Consider the following 12,952-nt stretch of genomic DNA (forward strand, 5'->3'; position numbering starts at 1 on the left):
TTTAATGCCAGATCTCTGAGCCACTTCTGTCTGCTACGCTGATGTGCAAGTAAAACATGAGGTATTTTCTTAAGAAACTTTTCAGTACTGGAGTACATCCCATTCTCCCTAATGTTCATGTGCAATTTCCTTCCAACAAGGCAAGTGCAAATTATTGCACATTTATGTACTTTCGGAGCATCACACACACCCTGCTCAAACATTCTTGCCATCTGAAATCCTACTCAAGACAACAGATATCGAATGATTTTGATATTTCTCAGCTAGGAGCTGCTAAATCCCGTTCAATCTGCTTCTTAATTAAGACTTGGTCTTTCTTTTATTCTAATTGCCCTATAATTGCTAAAGCAATTAGCTTGATGTCAATTTTGATTCAGCTGCATTCAGCGCAGTTGACGATAAGACACTACAGCGGGGCTGTAGGTGGGCACGCACCATCTGTGCCAATGGTGCACCCGCTTTATTTTCCAAGGGCAGCTTTTTTTGTGAACTCAGGGAAGCTCCTTGGGCCTTCTGCTGGGGTTTAACAACTCCCTGCAATGCTCCTTCTGAGCACACACCATAAAACGGGCTCAGCAGCAGAGCTGCCGGTGCTGGAAATGGAGGAAGGCATGGCTTCCAGAAAGCAAAGACGTGGGGACGCAGAGAAATGGAGGATTGCAAACAGAGCGGAGAAAGCGTCAGAAAACATAAAGAAGAGTTAGTTTCTGAGAGAAAGGCGGGAGGACGAGACAGCAGGCAAGGGGATGACACCAACACGGAGACATCCCCAGGCTGCAGGACCTGCCTTCCTGGCACCGTGAACCACGGAGTGCCGCCAAGCTGACCCTACAGAAGCGCCGACGGATCCCGACAACGGCCCTGCTACCAACAGGAACTCCGTTTGTGTCGCTTGTGCGTGAGCACACGGCAGGGACGAGCCCAAGGCTGAATGCGGGGCTGGGTTTTGGACCCTGCCCCGTCCCCACCGTGGGAAGCTCTGGCCCTGGCTGCAGCTCTGGCCGCAGAGAGACGTGAGGGGGCTGACAACGGCTACACAACGGCCACGAAAGACATTTTAAAAGGGCGAGTCCTGCTGATAGAGGAGCTCTTTACAGCTTGAAACCAGCACGGGTGGGGGCTGACGGTGTGGCACCCTCCCGCACCAGTAAGGCTGCACTGGAAGGGGCAGCCTGGGGAAGCGGAGGAGCGGGTGTTTTGGACGTGCCGCAGGGCGCAGGAGCAAGGTCAGCCCCAGGACTGCCCGCACCGGCACTAGCGACAGCGCTCCGCTGCCGAGACACTATTTCTGTTTGGCTTTTTGGCTTGCAGGCTCAGGAACTGTGGGATGTTATGGAAATCTGCAAAAGTGCTAATCAGACAGCAAATTTCAAAGAGGGGAAAGAAGGGTTGGCAGGCAGGGACTAGAGATAAAATGGCAGTCTTGGAAACCTCAAGCATTGTTCGGAAAACTCATCTGGAAACAAATCAAAACTGTCTTTGGACTTGGCTAGTTGGGAGAAAGGAAGTTTAACCAGAAAAGATCAGTGCTGATTCAGGACAAGAAAAAAAATACTTAAAAAAACACAGTCTGGGGCCTTTTTTCCTCCTATTGTGAATGTATTTTAATGAGACTTCATTTTCATTTTTGACTGAACTGTTACGGGCTCTTAAAGCTACCCAGGGCACTGAAATAACTTTGCAGTAATGGAAAGCACAGTTCAGGCTGGCATTACTTGAACTGTTTCACACACGATGAGCGTGGGAGGGCTCGGTTTTTATATCCTTGGGAAAAAAAAAGGTTTAGAGCACAGACGGGATTCACATGCTGCTGCCCTATTAACAAGGCTGACAAGTCATTAGAGATGTCCTCCCAGGAACACGCTACAGCCATTTCCAAAATGTCTTGGTGAGGCTGGGGTGGGAAAAGCACAGAAAACAGCTGCTTATCCCAAGTGCCTGCTAATTTTGGGATGATTATCTGTTTGCATTCTGTGAAGAACCAAACCTCAGCTCCATCCCACATGCAAAAATTTTGGAAGCTTGGACCCAGACCTAAAAGCTGAATTCCAGGACCTTAATTTTCCTTTAACTCCTGGTCCCCTGACCCTGTTAGGAGCCATGCACAATGGTACCATGTTATCTCATGAGGAAGGCTTTTTTCCAGCATTTTCCACCAAAGCGGTAGCAGAAAGTAGAGCCATGGACCATTTTATCTGATTCCCACTCAGCTCTGCAGAAACAGAGGTCTGCATCAATTCTGCAAACGTTGCGAGCTTCCTCTGAACCCAGTCCCAAGGAGCAAGCCTCCTGCTACTCCTTCACCAGATCTCCTGCACGCCCCCAGCCAAACCTCCCCGCGCCAGAGGGTGACTCCATCGCCTTCAGGTGCCCTCCACATGCTCAGACCACTACGGACTGTGGCCTGCAACTCCTTCCCAGTTGAAGACAGCTCCTTCAAATCATTTTTCCCCAAAACACAAATGGATGGACTGTTAGGCAGAGCATTAATACAAAACAAATGTTTCGAGCATGTAGCGCTGACTTACAAGGGAAAATACAAGCACTTGGAATTTTTCCACTGCACAACGGCAGGGACCTTTGCAGCAGCTGTTTCAAATAGATGTTGTGATTAATGGGGATAATTCAGGAATGAAAACCAGACCCATAGTCACACGTCTCACAGACCAGTGCTACAGGCAGGCGGGCAGCCTTTTCTTTTAACCGAGAAATGCCTCTCTGAAGGCAACAGAGTTTGATCTAGAGGAACGCAAGGCACATGGGAGGTGTTTGACTATCGCTAGTATTTAAATCACAGCCCTGAGCTGAAACCAGCCCGTGTGTGAGGAGGTGCCGTCCGTCTGACTGCAGTGGCTCCGTGCTCATTTGCCTGGCGGGGAAGGTCCCGGCTCTGCCGACCAGGACCGAGACCCCTCGCCCCTTTGCATAGCTGAGCTCGTGTCCGCCTGGGACAGCCAAAGGGCCTCTCTGGACATTTCTGTCTGATCAGTTTTCTTCCTCCTCTAAATTTTAACAAGCAGCACGGTTTCTCCTCCGATCAGGTCCCCCACTCTCACTGTGGAGCACACGTGATGCGAAAGGCTCTTGGAAATCAACTCTTCATTGCGCTCCAGTGTGGAAACCATTTGCTCTTCAGAAATGGGAAATAAGTTGCGGTAGAAAGTGCTGCGACGGTCTTCACTGCCATGGCTTCACACTGAGCACGTGAAGCAAGGAGGGGACTGCAAACCCAGCGTGCAACGTTAGCCCCTGCTGAGGACCCCTCCATGGGCGGATGGAAATGCAAGTTCAGCTGGTGGCCCATCAGCTCTGCAAAGGGCCACCGCTGCCCCGCCAACCCGCTCCCGTCTGTACCCTGTCCTTCCTCCTCCCTCCACAGGGCAGGCCAGGGCCGCACAGGACGGGAAAGCCAGCTCACAGCTCCCACCAGCACTGCCCCGGCCGCAGGGACGGCCACTGGCCCCGCCACGGACCCTGGACAAGCCTGCGGTGACGGCATCTCCCCACCAGCCGCTCAGGGAAGGGCGGCACGTCGGCACTTGGGAGCTCCTCACCATTAATTAGCTATGTAACGTGCCCGAGTCTTCAGGCCCGCGTGATAAGACTCGACTTTCCTTTTCTTTTTTTTTCCTCCCTGAGAAAGCCGCCTTGCACAATGTCCATTTTTAGCACAAACTGGAGTTGGATCAGATGCCTCACATGTGGTCTCCGCTCTCCAAAAGGAGAAATCAGCACTTTTTTTCTCCAATGGTTTAACTACAGGCACAAAAACTGAAGATTAAAAATAATTCACTAATTCACTCTTTTCTGCTCTAACCGGCTGGATAGCCGTGCTGCATCGGCACAGCCATCCTCATTCACTCCTGTAACTTTTCTTTCATTATGCTAGCTAATTATGTGAGCTAAAATGAAAGATTATGAACTACAAAACCACAGGCTTTAGGACAAAAACTGATCATCAGCTGGGATCAGAAGACATTACGATATGTAGAAGGACAATACAGTATTGCTTCTGTGGCTATAGCAAACACTTTGGGAAAAGAGATTTTTCAAAGGCTTTTTCAAGGCTCTCCCCTGTGGCTATAATGGGGTGTCCTCCAATTAACTGCCATGGAATCAATTAGGTTATTGCTCAATTCTTCTGGGAAATTCCAACCAGAACTGGCAAATGTTGGAGATAAAGCACTGAGCAGATGGACTGCTGATGTGGTCTGAGATGCCAAATATATTCTTTTTCGTTACCATCAGAAGACATTCAGGCTTCTGGGACAGACATCCCCCCTCTCCTGCTAGGATCTGTCTGGCCAGTGTGGAACCCGGAGGACACCTCCTGTGCGAGAAGCCCCACATACCAACAGGCACCAACACGGAGCGGCCCCCTGCCCCGGCATCGCCATCCCTCCCGACAGCCAGGGCTCTTGCACTCGAGACAGACAATGCTGAACTGGCTGGCAACCATCAGTGCGGCTGCGCGAGCTGGTCAGAGAAAACAACAAATAACTGGAACGGTTTCCAAAACCTCAAGCCATTCTGGTTATTTTTCAGCTCCCCTGCGGCTCTCTTCTCAAGCATGGTGAAAATGTTAGTTCGTGCTCTGGCCTTCGGAAAGGCCTGCTGCGAAGTCTGATCTCACCAAATCCCCAGGCAGAAGTGGAAAAGCAACTGAACTTAAGGTTGCTTTTCCACACTTGAACCTTTCCATACACTGGAGTTTGTCAACTGCTAGTGACCGTTCAAGTGGCAACGCCGGCAGGCATTGAGGTCCTCAGCTGTCCCATGCACCCATCACCACTGCACGCAGTGCTGAACTCGCACCCACAGCAGCAGTGATCTGGTTCTCTTACTCTGAGATAGCTGTACATGCAGATGGACATCCAGTTGGTGAGCATCTTCTCTACCACAGATTCCGTTCTCCTCAGCATCAGCTTGGGGTTTTTGGAAGCTGAAGCATCTATTAGATCCACCAAGAGGTCCTTCATGATGCTGGTGTAATACTCCAGTTTCCCATGCAACGCAATAGTAAGCAGGGAGGCCAAGTTACATCTGAAACACAGAATTGTGTATGACTCAAGCACCAATCCAACAAGACTTAAACTGCTGACCGGCATAAAAAAAACCCAAAACACAAAGGCAGTATTTCAGACAATTTCAAGAGCCTTCTCAATGGTGTTAAAACTTCAAACCCTCTTTCAGTGCTGCAGGACCTTGGGTCAGCTCACACCGTATTACTGGTAAACCAAGTGTTCAGAGATACAAACACTCACGAGTGAGTCACTCGTACCTTTTGGTGCTTTTCAGGATAACAGAGGTTTATGGCCGTCCGTTTCTAATAGAAAAGTGGGAGGCAAGCGTAACTCAACCTTCAACTGAAATGCACGGCTCCAGACATGGGCTGGATTGCTTACAGGTTAGGAACAAAGTGGCCTCCTCCAGCTGCCAGGTCTTTGGTTCTGAAGCTCATACCTGTCTCTAACAGCAAAGTCCTTCTGTTGCTCAAGAGCATGGACAAACACGATGAGAAAGTGCTTGTTGTTGAGTAAGGTGGAGAACAGCGAGATGCCTTCTTCCATGTTGGGTCTGCAGTTTTCAGGGATCTAAAGAAAAAATTAGAAAGAAGAGTCAGAAAAACCCTGCTTGTTGTTTTCCTCCAGTTTTTATCCTTCCTGACAGCAAGGATGCCCCTGCTGAATGTGGAGGTACTGAGCTGAAGACCCCTTACTCCCTCTGCTTGATAGAAGACAGCAGCATGCTTTCCTGGCGAGGGTACGACTGCATGGGATACACGGCTGTATCATCAGAAGCAGCTTGGCCAGCGGGGCTGTGGCAGTGGCCATTCCTCTCTGTTAAGCACTTGTGAAGCTACCTGGAGTACCGTGGCCAGTTTTGGGCTCCCCCGCTACGAGACGGACGTTGGCAAACCAGATCAAGTGCAGCTGAGGGCTGCCAAAACAACCGGTGTACAAGAAGAGGTGGAGAGGGCTGGGTTTGGTCAGCCTTAAGAGGAAACGTAAGGGGAGATCTTACTGCAGTCTTCAGCTGCCCTGTGGGAGGGCAGAGAAGACAGGGCCAGGCTCTTCTCTGCTGGCACAGTGCTAGGACGAGAGGCAAGGGACACCAGATGGGGCATGGGACACTGCTTAAATATAAGGAATGCAGTTTTCACCTTTAAGGTGGTCGGACACTGGAACGGGGCCCTGAGAGGCTGTGGGATTCCTGTCCTTGAAGATATCTGACACAGCCGGACAAGGCCCTCAGCCACCTCATCTAGTTGGAGCTGCTTTAAGCAGATCTGCCTTCCAAACTAAGCGACTCTCTAATCCTTCAGTTCCTACTCCTTGTCCACATGAAACCCAGCTCTGGGACAACAACCGCTTCTACCAAGTCCCTGCTTGGGAGGAATCTCATTTACGATGAACTGTGTATGTGACGGCAGTGACATACACTACGACACATCCAGGAAGAAAAGCCCACAGCGGAGCCGGGGAGGATCTCAGGGCAATGCTCCTTCATGCGAGAGCAGATCCACAGATCTGTCTTCTCCGATCAGCCAAAGCTGATGCGATGCTGGTATGTGTTAATTGTTTTGAGTGATCAAGCATCCCACATGCACCACAAGAAAACACATGGCATTGTCAACACACACGAGTATGGTTAGCAACCACTCAAAAGCATTTGTTTTGTTAGTGGGTTACTCACTTTCCATTCCCCCGCCAGGAGCGGATGAGTTTCCTGGACCTGGGAGCCCACCTGGGAGCTGAGCTGCTGGGACGGGAGGATGTAGCACTCCTCGTAGAGCGAGGAACACTGCAACCAAGCACAGCGTTAGGGGAGGGCGGCTGCACCCGGCCAGGGACCTCCTCGTTTGCCGTGCACCACAACGGAACGAGACGGAGAGGCATGTCATCGGGACTGAAGACCACCCATTATGAAGAAACGCATTGCTATGGTTTACGAAGCCTTTAAACACTTTGCAAGAGCCTCTTGAATGAGCGAACACCACAAGAACGGGGTGAGGCACATGTCTGCGCAGACACAAGGCTGTTAGGGTAGGGAGACTGTAAATAGACTAATTTGACAGCTAGAAAAATCCCAGAAGAGAAACCATTATAGAAGACTAAGTCAAAATAGAGGAGTACTGGGTGTTTTAACATATGTAACTTTCGAAACAGATGGGAAAAATGTTTAAATCTCTAGCATTCACATAGCAGCTTGAACCTTGAAGACTCTAGTGTGCAGATATATAGAGACTGGGTAACTTGAAAACCTGAGTAATAACTACTAATGAAACACTCTGCAGTCATAAATCATCATCTCACTCCTCACCACTGAAATGCAACTGCCTCAGGGGTGAAATAGAGCCGCTGTTCAGGGCGCACAGCGAGCAGCCGGTGACAGGAATTACGGCACCGGCGCGTCTGGTGCGGCCCCGGAGAAGGACTGGCAGACAGACTGGGACTGGGCACCCAAGGGGCATCTTACTGGGAGCACCATGCACCTAACCTTTGAGAGAGAGGAGGGAAAGGGGGAGATGGAGACATCTAACGAGATCCCGAGGACTGGCAGAGCAGCTGGGAATGCTTGGTGGCACCCTGCGTGGAACAAAAAGCCCCCTCTCCCTGAACGCCGACTGCAGATAGGCCCTTCAGCCGCCCTTCAGCCTCAGCCTTCGCCCAACAGCGCGGGGTGGCACTGGAGTCCCTGGGGAGAAGGGGGAGCCCCCAGCGCTTTCTGCTCACATGAACGAGCGCTTTCAGAAGAGAGTGTCCAACGGCATCAAACGGACAAGGCAGAGCAACTCCAGGACGGTGCCGCCGCCGGGTTTGTTTCTCTCGTGTGCAAGCAAGCCCAACCCTACTTCACACCCCAGGAGCTGCAGCTCCACTTTTGACGATAATTGAGGCTGAAATACGTGACAACTAAATATATAACAGTGGAATGATTTTGCTTCACTGTAACAACCCTTTAGCAGAGGGAAAGCAGAGCCTGATCTGGTTAGGAAGGACCTGGGAGCGATTAGGTGCCCGTGAAAGGCAGTATCACCTTACTTTGGGGAAGAACGTCCGGGTGACAAAGTGCTTGTACTCCAGGAACGGGATCCCCTGGCTGCGGTTTAACTCCTTGGTCAGGTCTGTCATGTCTGTCTGCAGTTCCGCAAAACCTTACAGAGAGAGACCCGCAGATGGTAAGAGCTCCGATACTCTACCAGCTGAGACAGTAAGCGGGCTGGCACTGAAAAACATGGCATGTCTCATCTCTGCCTCCTCGAGCCTCTCCCTCGCGTGGGCTGAAGCAGGGTTTTCTCAAGGAGCAGCAGATTACCGCCAGGGTTTAACCGTCAGCACTATACATCACGCCCCGCAGCACTGACAGAGAGCACACGTCCCCTGCCCCCCGGCCGGCCCCCACCCTGGTTCCGCCAGAGAAGGACCGCAGCCGACGCTGCAGTCACGGACCGCCGGGACAGCAGATGCAGACGCTGGGATTGCTTCTCCCATTGCTCTCGCGGGAGTATTCTGCAATTTTTGTTGCCCTCAATTGTAAAGCACGCTAAAGATTAAGCCAGGCCTTCAAGCAACCCTCTGACGTGGCCAGGGGCCATTAACCCCGAGAGAGGGAAAGTGGTGGCACTGAGGATCAGTGGCTTGCCCAAGTCAGGCAGCAAGACAGCAGCAGAGCCACGCTTCCAGCCACTGAGCCTCATTCACAAACCCTGCCGAAACTCAAAGGCAATGACAGAAATTCTCCTATAAATAATTCTGTAAACTTCTGCAGAGTGAAAAGTGAACGGCTTCAAGCCTGCTATTCTGGCATCTCCCGTCTAGTTCTGGCTCCTTCCCAGTGCCCAGCACAGTGACTTACCTTTGCGGATTTCCTCCCGGATCTGCGACTCCATCTCCTCCATCTGGAGCAGGGTTTTCTGCCAGTAGCGCTCCGCTCTGCGGCTCTTTGTGCAAAACACAAAGAGAGCTGGAAAAAGAGGAAGGGAACAAGCGTTTTGGACGAGGGCTTAGGAACAGCTGCAGCTGGGATCAGAGCGGTCCTCTGCTGACACGGGTGCAGAAATCTAAACTCAGTGTTGGTTTAACACCTACAAGAAGACTGGTATCTGATCAGGCAGCTGTCGATTATCTGTAAATAAGTAAAACCAGCTGGAACTTAATGATCATGCTGTAACTGTCATCTTCAATTTAGGTCTGGGCTGTCTATATTCAGCTTAACTGTACATTAATGTATTCCAGCTGATTAATGAATACAGATTTTAAGATGTTGACCACCTGTATTACAGCATTCATGTCTGACAGTCTTCCCATGCCTCCAGAAATACGTTTCTAATGATGGGTGGTGCATTTAATAAACAGTGTGCATTATAACATTTATTAAAAATAAATTAAACCCCTATTAGAAACACCTCATTCGCTGTGAACTGACAGGTTTCTTGCTACGCAGCCATTCTGGGCATGCGATGAGAAGATGCCCTGGCCAGAGGACACAGGTGTGTTGCACAGCTTCCAGTGAGGTTAGCAAACTGTTGTGTCTGTTCCAGATCTGCAGCTAAGGATGCTTGCTCCGTTCTTCACACTCTTTGCCAGGTGCCTGCCCTAGGTGGACCTTTGGGATGGTCACGGACAGCCGTGCCTGTGAGTGAGCCCTGTTCAAGTCAGTACAAGTCCAAGACCAGTTTCTCACACCTTTCTCTATTTCGTATTATAGTAGCTACTCAGTGTTTGGAGGAAAAGGGTAGCTTTATAAATATCAGAGGCTCAAGTAACAGTTGAACTATGGATTCAGCCAGCAAATGCTCCATGCTGCATGGAACTTTGATCCTGAGTACTGGCTTGGTCCCGTACAAAGAAGAGTGACTACTTGCTGTACCCAGACCAGTTTCAGATACTACGCAACTGCACCACTCAGAGGTTTCTTAAAATGTGAGTGAGCCACCTTCACCCTTCCACATGCAATGAGAAAAAAAACCTCGGCACAGCCTGGAAATGCATCATTCTGTTCCCTTACCTACGACAGAGAGGACCAGCAAGATGCTGCAGATGACAATGGAGACGATGATTGCGGTCTCTCCTCCCCCAAGGTGCAGCATCGCAATTGTGTAGTTGAACTTTCCAACTTGGATCTAGAGACGGAGAAGGAGGGAGGAAAAGCAGGAGCTGAGCAGCACGTTGCCAAGCGGCTCAGAGGTCGGGCAAGGAGGGCTACGGGACAGCGCTCAGCAGACCTTTGCCCAAGGACGTACTGACCACACTGGCTCAGCCCACCAGGCTTCACAGGGAGGCTGGGCTGTGCCTTTCACTGCTGGACCTTGGGGACTTTGTGTGTCTCAAAAGAGCCCAATTCCCTTCCTGCATGTGCTGGTGGAAAGCCAAGGATGGCTCGCAGGAGGCTGCGGCACCGCAGCCCACGTCATGGCCCCACCGTACCCACCCCAGCCCACAAGACAACCCTTTCTTAGAGAGCTCACCATACCATACAGTACCGCCTGTACTACTTTTAGTAGAAAACTACTTCCACTAACCATCCAACTTTGTTATATCTCTGAATGGCCTTTGAATCCCAGCTGCACTCCCCTTTCTCCTCCAAAAGCAGAACTGCTGCCACTCAGGAGAAGGAGGGTAAAGAAACTTTAACGTAAGGGAATAAAAATAGATAATAATGACACCAGAGACGAGTAATGATCTTGCAGCTAAAGCAGTGGACTGGGTGGCAGGAGGTGCTGGCTCTGCTCCCAACCTGTACTTCTTGTGACACCAAGTACAAACCACTTGAGCTCAGTCCTGCGGTCTCCTGATCACCAGAAGGGAAGAGGCCAACACACATCACAGGCAGGCTGGCGAGTTTCCTTGGCACTATTTATAAACGGCTCTTTAGGTCCCTGGGATGAAGGGGTTCAACAGCACCATCTGATAAGGAAAACTCATGACCACACAAGTCTTTCACTTCTGGAAATGCGAGTTTCACTTCTCTCAAGGAATCAGAAGCGACAGAAACTTGAGCAAAAAAAATCAAAATGAGGTAAGGAAGAGATAGAATCACCTTATAATTACATCTGTGCCACAGAACACCTCCAGGAAAGTGCACACCGTGGTTAAATTACAGTCAGCTCTCAGCAGCTGGGACAAAGTAGTGCCACAAGCAGGGCCTTCCCATCATGTCCACGCATCAAACACCGTGTGGTGCACAGCTCCATGCCCGCCGGGAAATCCAAGCCCTTGCCCTTGGGAGCACTGGTGAGGGCACTGATGCCGCCAGCCGAAGGCATCTGGAGAAGCCTGGAGGTCTGCCCCTGCGCTGCTCCCTCCACAGGCAAGGGAAGAGGGGCTGCCCTGCCACGGGAAACGCCGGCTGCCATCACCCAGGGGGTCAAGAAAACCTTCAGTGCCTCCGACCATCAGTGCTGGACCACACGGCCAGGCTCCCGTGGCTGCAAGCCCCAACGTGCCCTTGCACCAGCCCTCCGGCGGACTCCGGCGCTGGCGGTTTCTGAGGATGGGGATGGGGAGCCACGAGCGCTGCACAAGCATCTGCAGAGGTTTGTTTGACAGTCTGCACAGCACCCTGCCTAGCCTCAAGATTTCCACCTCTTTCATCTAAATGCTGCAATGAGGCAAGTCCTCAATGGATTTTTGAGTCTTTTTTTTTTTCATCAACTCAACCTTTTGCATTTGCCAGAGGAGAAATCCCAGGCTTGCCGTTTAATTCAGTGTTTAAATAAATCCCAGGCTTGCTGTTTAATTCAGCGTTTAAACAGTTTGGTCATGAACAAAAATGGGTTTGAAGGCCTCGGCAAGCTTCTCTTGTTTATTTGGTCAGATCTACTCAATACAATTTTTTGTAAGGGGAATTAATTAGGCTTCGGGTTATATGGAAACATTTCCTGTCACCAGCACGTGGTGGGGTGCAGAAGGGGCTGGGGCCAGAGGACACCCCGCTCCCGGGAAGAGCTGTCGAGGCTGGCCAGGACTCCTGGGGCACGGGGCCACCTCAGCTTATGAGATGGAGCCGTCTTGCAGCCTCCCAGGGTGCGAACGGGATCCCATTGGGACTAAACTAGACCTAAATCAAGCTCCAGCTCACCTAAGGCACTCCCAAAAGAACCACTCGAAAGTGATCCCCAAAACACAGGGAGGCTCAGGAGCCCCATCTTCATCACCAGCTCCTTCTCTCTCCAGACAGCTCCTGCCGCCTGTGCGACTTGCTAACATGGACTTGGCCTGAGAACACCTTCACAGAACAGGCATACCTAAAATCACAGTCAGAATTAAGATCAACAGTGGGACACGTTTTAAAGGGCTGTTTTCCTGTGCTCTGCTCACTGCAGATCTGAGCTCCACCATCTAAACAAGAACAAACTGGGCAGTCGCAACAACAGGCATCTTGGCTCACCAGCAGAGAGAATCTGCATCAGCAGGCCAGGCTTCTGCAGCCCCCGATAGCTGTCCTTGATGCAAATCAGGCAGGGACCACTGCGCAAGTCTGGCCCCGCGTTACCAAAGCTACTACAAGGATGTTATAAAGGCAACTGTTGCCGATGAAATGGCCAGCAGGTGATAACTCAAACCACATATGAAGGTTTAATAAGTGCACACAGATGTGAATCCAAGTTGATTATACAGCTGCACTCTCACTGCTGGTACACTCTTAATAGCTATGCGATACTTTAGGGCTGGCTATCATTCTCCTGCTTCCTAGGGACCTACTAGGGCATTGCCCTGAATGTTTTACGTCAAACCAAGACTAGCAAACTCATAAATTCCTTTTCTTCCCCAATGGGATTTCCCTGTTTCTCAGTGCACACTAAAACCAAAATTACCCTATCTAAAATTTCCATTAAAATTAGTTGGGAAATTCTGCTACTTCTGCATTTCTATGTTTCCAGTTTCAACAGAATTTCATACCCCACAGACTGCAACCAGTAAACTGAACAACCCTGGCAGTGAACTGG

General features: G+C 50.6%; 1 protein-coding gene across 1 annotated transcript in view; it reads right to left on the bottom strand.

Annotated features, from left to right (window-relative positions):
• The window catches only part of PLXND1 (plexin D1), a gene marked incomplete at both ends in the record, with an annotated part of 21,791 nt that extends 11,665 nt beyond the window's left edge, over window positions 1-10,126 (bottom strand). The window contains 6 exons of the mRNA XM_009697923.1: window positions 4,845-5,043; window positions 5,464-5,594; window positions 6,697-6,804; window positions 8,046-8,158; window positions 8,860-8,967; window positions 10,012-10,126. Coding sequence (XP_009696225.1) covers window positions 4,845-5,043; window positions 5,464-5,594; window positions 6,697-6,804; window positions 8,046-8,158; window positions 8,860-8,967; window positions 10,012-10,126 — 774 coding nt within the window. The remainder of the gene's footprint in view (window positions 1-4,844; window positions 5,044-5,463; window positions 5,595-6,696; window positions 6,805-8,045; window positions 8,159-8,859; window positions 8,968-10,011) is intronic.
• Window positions 10,127-12,952: the final 2,826 nt, after the last annotated feature.

Source organism: Cariama cristata, unplaced genomic scaffold (genome assembly GCF_000690535.1).
Source record: "Cariama cristata isolate BGI_N322 unplaced genomic scaffold, ASM69053v1 scaffold24133, whole genome shotgun sequence".
NCBI classification, from domain to species: domain Eukaryota; kingdom Metazoa; phylum Chordata; class Aves; order Cariamiformes; family Cariamidae; genus Cariama; species Cariama cristata.